Here is an 18,352-nt window from a genome sequence, read left to right as displayed (position 1 = left end):
GTCATTAGCTCCTCCTCTTCGGGTACCCTAGTATTGGTCCCCGACAGTAGCCCCCAAGCCTACGGAGGAGTAGAAAACTCCTTCAGAGGTTTTTCTGAGCTGGAGGACTCTGATGGCCTTGGACTTCTTTTGTCGCCCACGGCGTGACCTGGGGACGGTGATTCCCTTTCGTCGAGATCAGACCCCTTGGGGGTATAGCCGTGAGTTTTGGTGGGTCGAAAAAGGTCCTTCCCTGATTTCGACCCCTTCAGGGGTCTGTCGTTCTACGACCGTGTGTTCGGTCTCCTTGCGAGCCAAACTTTCCACGAGCCCCTACGCGTAGCAGGGGTCCGGTCGAGGGTCGGCTCGTCTTTGTGATCATCACCCTGTCCATGGTTTCCGCAACCGGAGGGGCTAAGCCATGCAGTGATTTTCCTCTATGGATGAGCCACGGTGCTCGGTGAGTTGTTAGCCGGCTAGTCTGAGTGGGGTCCCGGCATCCCGTTCGTGGGAATCCGGCTTGGGTCAACTGGTGACCGACTCTAGACCCTCGGTGGTCAATCCATATAGTTCTTGGGTCCGTTCGACCGGTCCCGAGGGCCTTCTGCCTTTCTTGTGAGGAAAAACCCATGGATCGTATCCGGCCGAGACTCGAACATGGGTCGGGATGCCTGCGGCGCTCATGCGTCTAGGTACCAACCGCTAGCGAGACCATCCCTTTCCACCCCTCACTTCAAAAAGGCGCCCGGAGCGGTTGTCGAACCTATCGGTGGGCCAACCTTCGAACTCCTGGGCCTAGACGAGCCGCAGTAGAGTTTTTAGCTCTATATCCCTTACCTGTGATGGGTCGTGGCCCGTCCGGAGAGGCAAAACGTCTAGTGAGTTTTTTGAGGGAATGGACAGAGATTGCGTGCACATGTCCCGTGGCGAGACGTGGTGGCAGATCATGGCAGGCGCGGAGATCTAGGCCGGTGGTTTGTTTCCTCGGACCCGTCGCCCCTATAAAACCAAAGGGTTCGCCTCCCGAGTTCCATACCTTGCATCCTTGCCTCCGCAGCCACGACTGCCATAGCCAATCGCTTAGGTTTCCTGCCTCCACATTCCCATCACCATCGAGCCCGCATCCGTTTGCCCCCACCTCCAATGGATCTGTGGTGCCGCTCCGACATCACCTTCCAGCGCATGGAAGGCCTCGTCCATTGTGGTCTTCTTCGCGTGCGGACCTTAGCCGAGGAGTGGCTGCTGCTCGGCGAGGAGGATCTACCGTCGCTGCCCGATGGCTATGTGATGTCGTTCGCCCACTTCGATGAGCGTGGGTTCGTGACCCCCACCCACAAATTTCTTCAGGGGCTGCTGCACTATTACAAGATCGAGCTGCAGCATCTGAACCCCAACAGGATCCAACACATGGCGGCGTTCGTCGCCTTGTGCGAGGGGTTCCTGGGGATCAGCCCCCACTTCGATCTATGGAGGTACTTCTTCGTTGTCACCCTCTAGAAAAAGAGGGAGAAGAGCAGCAGGCAGGAGCTGCATATGTCGATGGGGTGCGTCGGCATCCAGCTCTGGGACAATCAGGTCAGCGAGTACCCGTCCATGTAGCTCTTGATGTCCAACAAGGAGTGGCACTCATAGTGGTTCTACCTCAAGAACGACCTCGCTGTCGCTCTACCGGAGTTCACTGGGCGCCTGATCGAAGAGGCCCTGAAGTCATGGAGGAAGTGGGGCATCCCGAAGAAGGACAAGAAGAAGATCTGGTACCACATCGCCGCCATCCACATCCTAAAGGAGAATGGCCTAAAGGGGTTAGGCATCATCGAGGCCTACCACAAAAGGAGGGTGGCACCGTTGATGATGTGTGCACTCCCACTATACGTGATGGTGCCCGAGGCATCGTTCGACGGAACGACGCTCACCGAGGGGGCGCTCCCCAACTCCGAGATCGCGCAACGCATCAAGGAGGCAATGGATCCCTCACGAGACGATGTGGGTGCCCCTTGATTTTGTCTTCCCGATGCTGGGACATCCTCCGATGCGGCCGAAACTAGGCCACATCATCTTCGTAAGTTTCCCCTTCTCTTGCCTTCTCTTCAATTGATTTCCTGACCCCTTAATACTAACTTTGAAAGGGGCGGGGCCAGCCAAGGGATCTCATCCTCACGGATCACCCAACGCCATTGCCGAGGGATTTGGCCGTGAGGATGGTGAATCGTGCCAAGGTTGAGCGGCTAAGGAAGGCGAAGGAGGACAGGAAGAGGAAGAAACAGCGAAAGCTATGGGCGTGAGAACGAGGAGAGGACACTAATAGTGATGATGATGATGATGACACCGACGATGAGGTAGCCGAAGACATTGAGTGGGATGACCTGGAGAATGAGGATGCGCTGATAGGTATCGGTTCGTGCTTGTAGGCGTCGGGACCCTTCTCGTTCCACATAGGGCAGGGTACATCTGGGGAGCCGGTGGAGATGGGCCGTACCTTTGGCCTGCCTTAGGAGCCAATAGGGGTGAACAGCTCTGTCGCCGCGCCCGAGGTGCCAGTGAAGGCGGGTGGCTCCACCATCGTGCCCCAAGAGCCAAGGGGAGCGAGCCCCTCTGCCAACGAGCAGAGGGCGGCTCAAAACGGCCTTGTTTCGATGAGGCAGAGCAAAGGTCGGGGGGTTCACCCCCCGAACGCATCTACCGCCCGACGGCGCTGAGGTGAGTTGTCAGTTCCTCTATTTTTTTCCTGTTTTAGTCGGATTTCATCGTGACTTATGCTTTTCGTCCCTTGCAGCATTGGCAGGCAGCGTAATCCTTTGGCGCTGGCGCAAAGAAGAGCGTTGCCCTCCAATTGAGGCGGCAACCGCCGGCTGGTGTCATGCCTATTTCTAGCGGGAGCGGCACCACTGTGATCGCGTTGTCGGCCGGTCGGACGCTACCCATGGTGGCACCCATGCCCTTAGCAGAACGGGCGGACACAGGGGCTCAAAGGGCACCTTCGGAGGTCACAGAGTAGCCGGCGATGACCACAATACCGATGCTGACGACGAGGCGGACGGGGCTACCAAACGCGCTCGTGGCACCGACCGTGGCGGGCGCGATGCAGCCGGTCATGACCCCGCCAACATAGGTGGAGGTGGCAACGACCGTGATAGATGGGTCACAACCAAGAGCAACCGCAGTGGCGCCTGAGGCACCGGCATGACCCGCGCCATTGGTGGCCCAAGCGATGGTGCCTAGCGTGGGCCAGACGAAGGGGGACGTGGCTAAGGTGTCCTCGGGAGTCATGTTGGTGGCAAAGAGGTTGGCATTGACACCGCTAACCACTTCCGTCACCGGAGGAGGTCCCTCAGTGGGGACGTCATGGCAAGAGGGGTCGGTGACGTTGGTAGGCAGCGACTTGCCCACGCGGGGCGAGCCTCTGCTCTGGTGGACAAATCCACAGGATCCGGCATCGATGCTCTTCACCCTCGACGACGACACCGAGAGCATTGAGTGGGAGAGCCTCAACATGGGGATCGCATCCATGCTGGAAAGCCTTGGACCACGCCAGGGGTGCCTTGCGCGATGTTGTCATTCCCTATGGCTGGGTATTTGCCTGATCCTGCTTCTCTATATACTTTTTGTATTCTGACCATCGTTTCCCTACAGTCCCTCATAGCTCATAGCTGAGGGAAGTCTCAGTTCCTTCATCAATAGAAGGAGACCTGGGACCACCTCATTGAGGAGGCACGGCTGCACAGGGAGGTATCAGCTCAACTTGTTGCCGCCCAGCAGAGGGTGGTCGAGCTGACTCTCCTCGGTGAGGAAGTAGACAGTCTTCAGTCACGGGTGGCCAAGGCCCGTCGGGACGCTGATGAGGCCGAGAAGGCATTCGAGGCCCTATCGGCAAGGTCACAGAGGGATGAGGAGGAGGCCGCCAAAGTCAGGAAGGAGCGGGACAAGCTGCTCCAGAAGGACACCAAGACCCGCCAGTGGATCCTCAACCTTTTGGCCGAGGTTAAGAAGGAAAGGGAGCTGAAGCTAGGGGCCGAGGAGAAGCTCGTGGCCCTAGAGAAGCGGGCGAGCATGGATGCCGTGGTGATCGCTCGACTACGCAAGGAGTGGGATGACCTGCTTCAAACCTCGGATAGGCTCTACTCAGAACATGGCATGGCTCATGAGGAGCGTGACCAGGCCTTCTAAGAGTGTGACCAAGCCTGCCAAGAGTGCGACGATGCACAACAAAAGGTCGGCTCCCTCTAGGCCGAGCTTGAAAGCACGATGACCCAAAAGCTAGAGGCTAAGAGCGTTTTCGCTGGGCTAGCTATGGATCTCGCCGAGGTAAGGAGAAATCTTCAGGCGGAGGGTGACAAGCTCGGTATCTTGAGCGCCACCCTTGGAGTGGTCTGCGACAACCCTGAGGTGGTGCGGTCGGAGGGGACCAGCTCGCTTGTGGCCCGTGCCGTCGAGATCACGACTCGGGTGCATCAGCTCGAGAGGAATGCCCTTCATGCTAGGGTCAATCAATCCTTCATGATCGCTCATTCTCATTATGGGGACAACATCAATCTAGAGACGATGAGCCATGGCTACGTGCCCGGCTATGAAGTCCACGAGCTGGAGGAGATGGAAGCGGCGATGGCTCCCCTTTCGCAGGACCTGGTGGATAGGATAGAAGACGTAGTTCTCCCCTGGAGGAGATAGTTAGTCAGATTGGTCGGATGATCCTTTTTGTCATAATCAGACAAGTTGTCGACCCCTATGTATCGCTTAATCAAACTCGTCATTGCATGTGATCAAATCTGTTTTTTTTGTTTTGGTGTGAACGAATTTGTTTCTCCTCCCTTTTTATGTGTGAAGAGAAGGGGTAATGTGTTTTGACCCTTCCATTTGTTAAGACCATAAAGTTCGAGGTATAGGAGGGAAACTCTAATCATGCTGGTAAGCAAGAGTGTCGTAGCCACTGGGACATAGGTTTCTTGAAGTCCGACCAGCCTTACTCGGTCGTTCGTTTCCACAGACCTTGCCACTAGGTTTTTTAACATGAGGAAGGGGTTGGGCGTGGCGACTATTTTAGAGAGGGTGTATATATACCCTTATTAGCCCCTGAGTGAGACTCGACCCCTTGCCGTTGCTGGGTTCGGGTGTCACTAAAGATCAAGGAGAGGATAGCAAAACTAGTAAGAGAAAGCGTCTCTTATTTTTGTACGTACCCCCTCCCTGGGATCTGAGCCATCGTTCTGCGACCATGCATTCGGTCTCCTTGTGAGTCCAACTTTCCTCAAGCCCCCGCATATAGTGGGGGTCCAGTCGAGGGTCAGCTCGTCTTTGTGATCGTCACCCCGTCCTTGGTTTCCTCAACAAAAGGGGTTGAGCTAGCGTCACTTGCCTTGATGGCTCGAGTGATGTGCTCGGTGAGCTCGCTAACGGGCATGTTCAAGTGGAATTCAGGTTCGTCATTTGTGAGGGGGTCAGCATAGCCCTCATATGGCATTCCACTGCTCCTTAACCCGCCTCCTGGTAGATGCTCGAGTCATTCCGGAGAGCGACTCAGGTGGCCCGCTGGCCTCTCCTCGATGGAGATTCTGTGGACTTGGCTCGAGGTCCGGATCAAATGAGAAGGTTGAGATGACCCTTTTCGCTTCTAAGCGGGTCGGGTGAAGGCCGCTGGGGCTCATCTTCATTTTCTCCCCTGGCTCTGGTCGATGTGAGGTGGCCTTGAACCCTTCATGGGTCGTCCTTTGAACCCCAGTCAGTTGGATTCCTAAGTTAGGGTTAGGCGGCTCGAGCCTCGAGCCTTGTTGGGCTCGGTAGGGGTCGGCTGAGTTTCATGCGTCACCCCGTCCATGGTTTCCACAACTAGAGGGGTTGAGCTAACGACACTTGCCTTGATGACTCGAGTGTCGCGCTCAGTGAGCTCACTAACAGGCATGTCCGAGCGGAAGCTGGGTCCATCATTCGCTGATGTGGTCGGCATAGCCCTCATGTAGCGCTCCACTACTCCTTAACTCGCCTCCCGGTAGATGCCCATGTTGCTCCGGAGAGCGACTCAGGTGGCCCGCTGCCCTCTCCTCAAGGGAGATTCTATGGGCTTGGCTCGAGGTTAGGATTGAACGAGAAAGGTCGAGATGTCCCTGTCTGCTTCTGAGCGGGGTCGGGCAAGGCCGCTGGGGCTCATCTATGTTTTTCTCCCTTGGCTTTGTTTGACGCGAGGTGGCCTTGAGCCCTTTGTGGGCCAGCCTTTGAATCTTGGTCGGTCGCCGCTCATATCGAATAAGACGACTACCGCTTCGTGACGTGACCGAAGCGTTGCGATGCAACAATTGCATATGCAATGCTTGGATGTATGGGATGAATGTATGGATGAATGGAGGAATGAATAAATGAATGAATGTATGTATGAATGCATGCATGAGAACAGATGAATGAATGATCATGCAATGGAAAAGAAAAGTGGGGGTCGGTAAAGTTACCTCGATGGCTCGAGTGATGGGTTCGAGGAGCTCTTACCAGATATGTTCGTGTGGGGTCTGGGTCCGTCATTCATGATGGAGCTGGCATAACCTGCATGGGGCATCCACTGCTCCCTATCCGTTTCTCGGCAATGGCCCAAGTCATTCGATCGACTTGGGTGACTTGTCGACCTCTCCTCGATGGAGATTCCTCAGGTGGGCCCCTCCAAACCCTTCCTGAGAAGGCGGAGGCTAAAGCTCGGGGTGCGGGGACAAAAACTCTGATCACGCTGGTGAGCAAAAACGTCGTAGCCACTGGGGCGTAGGTTATTTATGGTCTGACCACTTTTACTCAGAGTTTGTTTTCGCACACCTTGCTTCTAGTTTTTTAACATGAGAAGGGGTCGGGCATAAAGAATGTCTAGCAAATAGATACTCTTGCCAACCCTCGAGTGAGGCTCGACCCCTTGCCGTTGTTGGGATCAGGGGCTCGATAGCGAAATTGATAAGAGAAAACATGTGTAAATTAAGGGCGACCTGCTGGCGTAGGACCTACCTTGATGGCACAAGTGATGGGTTCGGGGAGCTCTTGCCGGACATATTCGAGTGGAATTTGGGTCCATCGTTCGTGACGGGGTTAGCATAACCCACATGGGGCATCTTGGTGCTCCCTACCCGTCTCTCAGCAGCAGCCAAGCCATCTGATCGACTTATGTTACCCGCTGGGACATGACTTACCTGCGGAGATAGGGGATGAGAACATCACGCCCAAAAACTTAGTTAGACAGATAAGCCAGGCGATGAACTTGTAATAAATGGACAAGCTCTTAGATTTCGTTATGGCCAAATAGTTTTTTAGCCGTTCTCCCCCTTTCGTATAAAAAGGTTGGTGTGTTCCAACCCTTTCCGTTGTTAAGGCTGGGTGTGGGTGAACAAATTCTGATCACGCTGGTGAGCAAAGACGCTGTAGCCATCAGGGCGTAGGTTTCTCGTAGTCTGACCAGTTTTACTCAGAGTTTGTTTTTGTATCCTTAGCTTCTAGGTCTCAACGTGAGAGGGGGTCGGGCATGGAGAATGTTTGCCAGGTGGATATATTCTTAGACATGCACCGAATTTTTTGGTAGCTAAGGCCAAAAAGCCCAAGGTGCGGAAAAAACTCCGATCACACTGGTGAGCAAAGATGCCGTAGCCATCGGGGCGTAAGTTTCTCATAGTTTGACCAGTTTTACTCAGTATTTGTTTCTGTAAACCTCGCTTCTGGGTCTTAACGTGAGAGAAGGTCGGTGTAGAGAAATGTCTACCAGATAGGTACGCTCTTATTAGCCCCCGAGTTAAGCTCGACCCCTTGCCATTGCTGGGGTTGGGTGTCACTAAAGATCAGGGAGGCGATAGCGAAACTAATAAGAGAAAGTTGCATTTATTAAGGGTAAAAGCGACGTAGCTGCTCGATGTTCTAGGCATTGACGAAGACCTTGTCGTCGATGGTCTTGAGCTTGTAAACGCCTGGCCGAAGCACCTCCATGACGACGTATGGTCCCTCCCATGGTAGAGAGAGCTTATGGCGGTCCTTGTTGCTCTGGACGAGGTAGAGCACCAAGTCTCCGACATTGAAGGCCCAACCCCGCACTCGATGGCTATGGTACCTACGCAATGCTTGCTAGTATTTGGTCGAGCAAAGGAGGGCGACATCACGCGCTTTGTCTAGCTGGTCCATGGCATCTTCGAGGGACACCTTGGCTCCCTATTCATCATACGCCCTGACCCTTGGTGCTCCATAGTCGAGGTCGGTCGGGAGGATAGCCTCGCAATCCATCATCTGCCAAATTTGTTCAATCGGTTGAAGATCCTAGGCTTGAGGCCTTGTAGGACCATGCCATTTGCGTGCTTGACATTCCTGTTTGTGTGGGGGTGCGCCATGGTAGCCCAATCGATGTGGATGTGGTATTCATCGCATAATCGGAGGAACTTCTTTCTGGTGAACTATGTGTTGTTGTCCATGATAATGGAGTTCGGGACCCTAAAGCTATGGAAGATGTCGAGGAAGAACAGCATGACTTGCTCAAACTTGGTCGTGGAGATCGGTCGAGCCTCTATCCACTTCGTAAATTTCTCCACGGTGACAAGCAAGTGTGTATAGCCCCCGGGTGCCCTCTTGAGAGGTCCGACTAGATCGAGCCCCTAGACCACGAATGGCCACATGATGGGGATCGTCTGGAGTGCTTGGGCTGGTAGGTGGGTCTACCGAGCGTAGTACTTACACCCTTCGCAGGTGCGCACAATATGTTCAGCGTCGACTACCGCAGTCGGCCAGTAGAAGCCTTGTTGGAATGCGTTTCCAACCAGGGTTCTAGACACGACATGGTGACCGCAGACCCCACCATGGATATCACTCAGCAACTGTTTCCCTTGCTCGATGGGGATGCAGCGCTGCAGGATTCTGGTGTGGCTCCACCTATAGAGTTCGCCATCAACAATGGCACACACGACGCGCGAGCCGCCGAGCCTCCGTCTTGTCCATTGGCAATGCCTCGAGGAGGAGGTAGTCGAGGTAAGGCGTCCTCTAGTCGGCCAGAGGGTCGGGCTCGGTCACTAGATCCTCATCAAGCTCCATGACCTCAAGGTTGGATGGAGCCGATGGCTGGTTTACCCCTGAGCCTAGGTAGGTGGTCCATCACCAGCCTGTTCTAGCTCCTCGTAGCAGACTGAGGGCTTATATTGATCGCTAGTGAAGACACCCATTGGCATCGGCTCTCGACCGGACGCTGCTTTCGCCAGCGCGTCGGCCACCTCGTTGAGACGCCTTAGGATGTGGTTGAGCTCGAGACTGTCAAACTTGCCCTCTAGCTGGTGGACTTCTTGGTAATATACAGCCATCTTGGTGTTGTGACAGCTCGACTCCTTTATGACTTAGTCGATGACCAGCTAGGAGTCGCCCTGGACGTCGAGGCGTCGGATACCCAACTCGATGGCGATGTGTAGGCCATTGATAAGCGTCTCATACTCGGCCACATTATTGGAGGAGGGGAAATAGATGTGAACCATGTACCTTATGCATACCTCGAGGGGCAAAACGAAGACTAGCCCGCACTGACGCCTTTCTTCATCAGCGATCTGTCGAAGTACATCATCCAATACTCCTGGTCGATGACTACCGGTGGCATTTGGACCTCGGTCCACTCTACAACGATATCAGCCAGCACTTGGGACTTGCTAGCCATCCTGGGGGCATATGAAATGCCTTGACTCATCAGCTCAAGTGCCCACTTTACGATTCTTCTTGTGGCATCCTAGTTTTGGACAACCTCGCTGAGGGGGAAGGATGTCATGACCATCACCGTATGTGACTTGAAGTAGTGATGCAGCTTCCTCTTGGCGATAAGGACAGTGTACAGGAGCTTCTGGATTTGGGGGTAGTGGGTCTTGGAATTGGACAAGCCCTCGCTAACGAAGTACATGGGATGCTGCACTTTAAGGGCGTGCCCTTCTTCTTCTTGCTCCACCACTAGGGCGACGCTGACCACTTGTGTGGTGGCCACAATGTAGAGCAGAAGCGGTTCTCCGTCGGTCGGAGGGACCAGGATCGGGGCCTTCATCAGTAGCTGCTTGACCGCGTCAAGTGCCTCCTAGGCCTTGGGCGTCCATTTGAAATGGTCGGCCTTCTTCAGAAGCCAATAGAGGGGGAGACCTCATTTATCGAGGCACGAGATGAAGCGACTGAGCGTGGTGAGGCACCCTACAACTCGCTATATCCCCTTTACATTCTGAATTAGGCCCATCCTTGTGATGGCTGAGATCTTCTCCGAGTTGGCCTCGATGCCACGCTCAGAGATGATGAAACCTAGCAGCATACCCCTCGGGACCCCAAAAACGCACTTCTCGGAGTTGAGCTTAATGTCGTTTGCTCGAAGTTTTGTGAAGGTCTGCTCAAGGTTGGCTATGACCTGGTCAGCCCATTTGCATTTGACCACGATGTCATCCATGTAGGCCTCAACCAATGAGGTCCCCAAAACACTTGAGCATACAACGCTGGTACGTAGCCCTCACATTTTTTAGACCGAACAGCATTGTGACATAGCAGAACGATCCGAATGGAGTGATGAAAGATGTTGCGAGCTGGTCGAACTCTTTCATCACAATTTGATGGTACCTGGAGTATGCATCAAGGAAGCAAAGGGTTTCACACCCTGAGGTTGAGTCGACTACTTGGTCTATGCGTGGCAAAGGAAATGGATCCTTTGGACATGCCTTGTTGAGACCCATGTAGTCAACACACATTCTCCATTTCCCACACTTCTTTCATACAAGAACGGGATTGGCTAACCATTCAGGGTGGAATACTTCCTTGATGAACCCGGCCACCAAAAGGTTCACAATTTCCTCACTGATGGCCCTGCGTGTCCCCTCGTCGAAGCAACATAGGCGCTCCTTCACCAGCTTGGATCCTAGCCTGATCTTTAAGGCATGCTCATTGACTTCTCTTGGAATGCCTAGCATGTCCGAGGGTTTCCACGCAAAGATATTTCTGTTGGCGCGGAGGAAGTCGACGAGCGTGCTTTCCTATTCAGAGGAAAGCATGGTGCCAATGTGCACTACTTTGCCTTTGGAGCCACTATGGTCTATGAGGACCTCCTTAGCGCCCTCCATAGGCTCAAAAGACCTGGCCGACCGCTTGGGGTCGGGCACTTCTTCGGCGACCTCCTCCCTGATGGCCGAAAGCTCCTTGGAGGCGACGATTGACGTGGCGTGTTCGCAACACTCAACCTCGCACTCATAGGCACGTTGGAAGGAGGTGCCGATGGCGATGACCCCGCATGATCATAGCATCTTCAGCTTTAGGTAGGTGTAGTTAGGGACGGCCATGAACTTCGTGTAGCATGGACGTCCCAGGATGGCGTGGTAGGTTCCATGGAACCTAAACACCTCGAAGGTGAGGGTCTTCATCCTATAATTGGATGGATCCCCAAAGGTGATGGGCAGATTGATCTGCCTAAGTGGCATGGCCTGCTTTCCAGGCACGATGCCATGGAAGGTGCTCTGGTCGGTCGGATGCGCGATCGGTCGATGCCCATGGTGTCGAGTGTTTCGGCATACATGATGTTGAGGCCACTTCCTCCATCCATCAGTACCTTAGTGAGCCGCTTCATGTCGATGATCGGGTCGACCATGAGTGGATATCTCCTCAGTTGCGGGACGCTCTCTAAGTGGTCATTCTGATCAAAGGTTATGGCGGACTCCAACCATCAGATAAAGGTAGGCATGGCCGGCTCGGCCGTATAGACCTCGCGGCATGCAAGCTTCTGGCGGTGCTTGGAGTCATAGGCCGCCGACCCTCCGAAGATCATGAGGTAGCCATCTAGCATCGGAAAGACACCGTCATTCCCCTCGGCGTCGTCTACGGCCGGCTTGGGGTCCTCCCTGTGCTCCCCCTTGTTGGAGCCTTCGGACAAGAACCACTTCATGAGACCATAGTTCTTGTAGAGATGCTTGATGGGGAAGGCATGGTTTGGGCACGGCCCTTCGAGCAACTTCTTGAAATGGTTTAGGATACCTTCTACGGGCTTCCAACCCCCTTACGATCGGCGACGGCCATGAGTGAGCCCTCGTGCCGCTGCTTGCTCTTCTTCTTGCTAGGGGGGTTCGAGGCGCTATCACTAGCGTCCTCGTCCCGCTTTGCCTTGCCCTTGAGGCGGTCAAAGATCGCCCTGACCGCCTCCTCGCCCGAGGCGTGGCTGGTGGCGATGTCGAGGAGCTCCTTGGTGGTTTGCGGGCCCTTACATCCTAACTTATGGATCAGGGACTCGCAAGTGGTCCTAGATAGGAAAGCTCCTATGACGTCAGTGTCGGTGACGTTAGGCAGCTTGTTGCACTACTGGGAGAAGCGCCAAATGTACCCCTGAAGGGTTTCCTTAGCCTTCTGTCGGCAGTTTTTGAGATCCCATGGGTTCCTAGGATGCTTGTACATGCCCTGGAAGTTTCCCACAAAGATCTCCTTCAGGTCTGCCCAACTCTGGATTCTGTTGGGTGAAAGGTGTTCCAACCACGTCCGCATCAAATCGGCCAAGAACAGTGGAAGGTTACGGATAGGGATGAAAATGGATTGGATACGGACGGATATCACCGATATTACATTTGTTTTCGTATTTCTGTCCGGATTTGGATTCGAATACGGATAGTGTCAACTATGTTGGATAGGATACGATTAGATATCGACATCATAAATATGCGATTTGAGTATTCGGATATGGATACGGTATCAGATGTTGGATATCTGGACTCAGATACGTATAGATCTCAACCCCTCTAAACGAATTCGGTTTCGAATATGGTTGGAAAATATCTGTACCGTTTTCATCCCTAGTTATGGATAATGAAATCGTCATCATCTGCTCCACCGGCTTGGCCAACAAGCCGATAATCCTCGAGCCACAGTTCGGGGTTCATTTCCCTAGAGTATTTTGGGATGTTAGTCGGTGGTCGGTACCATGGCAGGAAGGTGGCATTGAGGATATGTTGGCCAAAGGCCTAAGGTCCTAGTAGGCCGAGGCTTGGGCTTCGGTCCTCACCACTATCGTAGTGTCTGCCTCGACGAGAGTGGTAGCCGTGGCTAGCTCCCTCCCTCGCATTGTTGCGGGCACGCCTGTGGGCATTGAGGGTGTCACGCGTGTCACGGTGGCGGCCAAGACGCTCATGCACTGGGACCGCAGTGCGTGGCCTGCCGCCTTGTGGCGCCAGGTGGACTGACGCATTCTTGTTGGGTTGCTCTGAGGGAGTGCGCTGGCTGGCGTTAAGCTCGCGTCATTGAGACAGCGAGCTCTCAGCCTATTTCACCACCGCATGCTCAAGGAGCATGCAAATCTCATGATGGGCCCAACAGTCTTTGGGCGTCGCAAGTCCTAGAAGCCCCTGGAGCAAGACGACCATAGCTGCGATGTTCTGGCTTGCCTGGGAGAAGTGTGGGAGCGCTTTATCATCCTCGATGATCCTTCGGTTCACGTCGTGGGCCATGGCGTGCGCACCCACCATCTCCGTGGTGCTCGATCTCTCGCTCGAGCTCCACGTGTTCCTGCTTGAGCTGGAGTCATGCTTGAAAGGTCCTAATGGCTAGAGGGGGGTGAATAGCCTATTAAAAATTTCTACAACAACACTTAACAAATCGGTTAGACAATTATGAGGTGAAGCAAGTGTTGCACCAGCCTACTAAAATTGCAAGCCACCTACCACAGTTCTAGTTTATATGGTTTCTATCCACACAATAGCTATGTCACTACACTAAGTTAGTGCGCTCTCAAATGCTAACTAAAGAGCCACACTAACCAAACTAACAAGCTCTCACAACTAGCTACACTAAAGAGCTTAACAACTAGTTTGCGGTATTGTAAAGAGAGAGAGCAAGATAGTTATACTGCCGTGTCGAAGAGTGAACCTATCAATCACAAGGATGAATACCAATGAAGACCAATCACCTCAAAATCAAATGATGACACAATGATTTTTTACCGAGGTTCACTTGCTTGCCGGCAAGCTAGTCCTGTTGTGGTGATTCACTCACTTGGAGGTTCACGCGCTAATTGGCATCACACGCCAAACCCTCAATAGGGTGTCGCACAACCAACACAAGATGAGGATCACATAAGCCACGAGCAATTCACTAGAGTACCTTTTTGGCTCTCCGCCGGGAAAAGGTCAAGAACCCCTCATAATCACCACGATCGGAGCCGAAGACAATCACCAACCTCCACTCAACAATCCTCATTGCTCTAAGCCATCTAGGTGGTGGCAACCACCAAGAGTAACAAGTGAATCCCGCAGCGAAACACAAACACCAAGTGCCTCTAGATGCAAACACTCAAGCAATGCACTTGGATTCACTCCCAATCTCACAAAGATGTTGAATCTATGATGGAGATGAGTGTGAGGGCTTTGGCTAAGCTCACAAGGTTGCTATGTCAATGCAAATGGCCAAGAGAGTGAGCTAGAGCCGGCCATGGGGCTTCAATAGAAGCCCCCACGAAATAGAGCCGTTGTACCCCTTCACTAGGCACAACATAGGGTGATCGGACGCTTTGGTCAGATCAACCGGACGCACCCTGCCAGCGTCCGATCAATGGATGGCTACCATGTCATCCCTCTCTTCAAATACTGAGCGCCCAATCCCAATGGTCAAGTGATGATCGGATGCAGCACAGCGCCACGACCGGATGCAGGACCCCAACGTCCGGCCACTTCCAGTAAGGTTCTAACTACGACCGGACACGTTAGTTGGATCACGACTGGACATAGGACCCCAGCGTCTGATCACTTCTAGTAAGCCTCCACTCGCGATCAGATGCATCTGGTCATGCCCGACTGGACTCACCCAACGTCTGGCCACTCACTGTCTCCTCTGTGCGCTGCCACGTCAGTAGGACCAGACGCACCCCGCCAGCGTCCAGTCGAAGACCGTCACCAGCATCTTCACTGCTTCCACTGACCGGACGCTCCGGTCCAATTGAGACTAGTGTCCGATGCACTCTGTGAAACGCTATCATTTTTGTACAGTGCGCCGGTGGTACCGTCGGACTGTCCAAACTCTATGGGCGGACACTCCACCGGTGAAGTTTCTTACCCTTGCTCAAATGTGCCAACCACAAAGTGTATCACCTTGTGCACATGTGTGTTAGCATATGTTCACAAACATTTCCAAGGGTGTTATCATTCCACTAGATCCTAAATGCATATGTATTGAGTTAGAGCATCTAGTGGTACCTAAAAGGAATTGATCTTCTTTTGTAGGTCAATTACAAAGCTAGAGGAAGGCATTGGGTTCTTGATAGTGGGTGCACTCAACACATGGCCGGTGATGCAAGAATGTTCAACTCAATCAACACCAATGGCAATGATGGTTATGATAGTATCATATTTGGTGACAATGGCAAAGGCAAGGTCAAAGGACTTGGTAAGATTGCAATATAAAATGACATGAGCATATCCAATGTGTTGCTAGTAGAGAGCTTGAATTTTAATTTGCTATCCGTGGCTCAATTGTGTGATCTTGGATTCAAATGCAAATTTGGGGTAGATGATGTAGAGATCATAAGTGTAGATGGCTCCAACTTAATCTTCAAAGGATTTAGATATGAGAATCTATACTTGGTTGATTTCAATGCTAGTGAAGCTAGATTATCAACATGCTTGTTCACTAAGTCTAGCATGGGTTGGTTATGGCATAGAAGGCTTGGTCATGTTGGAATGAAACAATTAAATAGATTGGTTAAGCATGACTTGGTTAGAGGCTTAAAAGATGTTGTGTTTGAGAAGGATAAACTTTATAGCTCTTGTCAAGCCAGCAAACAAGTTGGAAACACTCATCCTAAGAAAAGCATGATGATCACTAGTAAAGCATTTGAGTTATTGCACATGGATTTGTTTGGGCCAACTCAATACACTAGCATTGGTGATAACAAATATGGCTTTGTGATAGTGGATGATTACATTAGATACACTTGGGTATTCTTTCTAGTGGACAAAAGTGATGTGTTTGCAACATTCAAAACATTTGTCAAGGGCATTCACAATGAGTTTAAAACAACCATCAAGAGAGTTAGAAGTGACAATGGTAGTGAGTTCAAGAACACTAGAATTGATGAGTTGTGTGATGAATTTGGAATTAGACATCAATTCTCGGCCAAGTACACTCCACAATCAAATGGCCTGATTGAGAGGAAGAATAGAACACTCATTGACATGGCAAGGTCTATGCTTAGTGAGTACAATGTGAGTCAATCCTTTTGGGCCGAAGCTATCAACACGGCTTGCTATTGTAGCAACTGCCTCTATTGTCACCGATTGAAAGAGAAGACACCATATGAGCTCTTGAATGGTAGAAAGCCCAACATTGCATATTTTTAGGTGTTTGGTTGCAAATACTATATCTTGAAGAAAGGCACTATATTGGGCAAGTTTGACAAGAAATGTGATGAAGGATTCCTACTTGGTTATTCCACTACAAGCAAAGCATATAGAGTTTGGAATTTTGATAGTGGTACTCTTGAGAAAGTTCATGATGTTGAATTTGATGAAACCAAGGGTTCACAAGTAGAGAATGAGAACTTGGAAGATGTTAGAGGCATTCAACTTTCAAATGCCATGAAGAACATGGATATTGGTGAATTGAGGCCTATGCAAGTGAATGATGATGAAGATGATCAAGTGCAAGTGCTCTCTAACTCAAATGTGCAAGATGATACAAATCAAGCTAGTACAAGTGGCTCTCATGACAATGAACAAGATCAAGTGGCTAGTACATCATCTCAACCCAATGATCATGCAAATGCAAGCAATCAAGTTCCTATCCTCCAACCAACCAATATTGCAAGGGATCATCCATTGGACACTATAATTGGTGATATTTCAAGAGGTGTGCAAACAAGATCAAGATTGGCATCATTTTGTGAGCATTTCTCATTTGTGTCATCCATTGAACCAAAGAAGATAGATGAAGCTTTGAAGGATGTTGATTGGGTGAATGCTATGCATGAAGAGTTGAATAACTTCACAAGAAATCAAGTATGGGAATTAGTAGAAAGACCAAAGGGACATAATGTGATTGGAACCAAATGGGTCTTTAGAAACAAGCAATATCAAGATGGGATAGTACTATCATAGTAGTAAGGAATAAAGCAAGATTGGTAGCACAAGGCTATACACAAGTTGAAGGTCTTGACTTTGGAGAAATATATGCCCCGGTTGCTAGATTGGAAGCAATTAGAATCTTGCTAGCCTATACTTGTGCCCACAACATCAAGCTCTATCAAATGGATGTCAGGAGTGCGTTTCTCAATGGTTACATCAATGAAGAAGTATATGTTAAGCAACCTCCCAGTTTTGAAGATGATAAGAAGCCCAACCATATGTACAAGTTGAAGAAGACATTGTATGGTTTGAAGCAAGCACCTAGAGCATGGTATGAGAGATTGAGAGACTTCCTACTCTTTAAAGGGTTCACAATGGGCAAGGTTGACACCACTCTTTTCATCAAGAAGATTGGAAAAGATCTATTTGTATTGCAAATCTATGTTGATGACATCATATTTGGATCAACCAATCAAGATTTTTGTGATGAGTTTGGAAAGATGATGGCTAATGAGTTTGAGATGTCCATGATTGGAGAGTTAAGTTACTTCCTTGGTCTTTAAATCAAGCAATTAAAGAATGGTACATTTATGAGTCAAGGCAAGTATATCAAGGACATGGTCAAGAAGTTTGGCATGAGTGATAGCAAAGTCATTAACACACCAATGGGAACCAATGGCAACTTGGATAGTAATGCAAGTGGAAATATGGTGGATCAAAAGTTGTATCGGTCTATGATTAGAAGCCTACTCTATGTGACCGCATCAAGGCCGGATGTCATGTTTAGTGTATGCATGTATGCAAGATTTCAAGCCTCACCAAGAGAAAGTCATTTGAAGGCTACAAAGAGAATATTGAGGTACTTGAAGCATACACCAAATGTTGGATTGTGGTATCCCAAAGGAGCAAAGTTTGAGCTAGTTGGTTACTCCGACTCGGATTATGCGGGATGTAAGGTTGAAAGGAAGAGCACTTCGGGCACATGTCAATTGTTGGGAAGATCACTTGTTTCATGGTCATCAAAGAAGCAAAATAGTATTGTATTATCAACCGCCGAAGCTAAATACATATCCACCGATAGTTGTTGTGCATAAATACTTTGGATGAAGGCCACTTTGAGTGACTTTGGAATCAAGTTCAAGAAAGTGCCATTGCTATGTGACAATGAGAGTGTAATCAAGTTAACCAACAATCCGGTTCAACATGCAAGAACAAATCACATTGATGTCCGCCACCATTTCATAAGAGATCACTAATAAAAAGGGGACATTTGCATTGAGAGTGTAGGCACCGAAGATCAACTTGCCGATATATTCACCAAGCCATTGGATGAGAAAAGGTTTTGCAAG

The 18,352-nt window shown here is 50.9% G+C and overlaps 1 protein-coding gene across 1 annotated transcript; it reads left to right on the top strand.

The window, feature by feature from the left end:
* Positions 1-3,525: 3,525 nt before the first annotated feature.
* LOC136468936 (uncharacterized) lies at positions 3,526-4,143 on the top strand. Its single transcript, XM_066467329.1, has 2 exons — positions 3,526-3,597; positions 3,658-4,143. Exons 1-2 carry the CDS (start codon positions 3,526-3,528, stop codon positions 4,141-4,143), a joined length of 558 nt encoding a protein of 185 aa, XP_066323426.1.
* Positions 4,144-18,352: the final 14,209 nt, after the last annotated feature.

Source organism: Miscanthus floridulus, chromosome 8, assembly GCF_019320115.1.
Source record: "Miscanthus floridulus cultivar M001 chromosome 8, ASM1932011v1, whole genome shotgun sequence".
Taxonomy (NCBI): domain Eukaryota; kingdom Viridiplantae; phylum Streptophyta; class Magnoliopsida; order Poales; family Poaceae; genus Miscanthus; species Miscanthus floridulus.
Note: the sequence above shows the minus strand (reverse complement) of the source record. Positions and strands in the feature narration are given on the sequence as shown.

Excerpts from the sequence above, each read along its gene's own strand:
- LOC136468936 (XM_066467329.1), top strand. The coding sequence starts at position 3,526 with ATGTTGTCATTCCCTATGGCTGGGTATTTGCCTGATCCTGCTTCTCTA. Across the intron at positions 3,598-3,657 it reads CTTTTTGTATTCTGACCATC|AAGGAGACCTGGGACCACCT; the intron begins GTTTCCCTACAG and ends CTTCATCAATAG.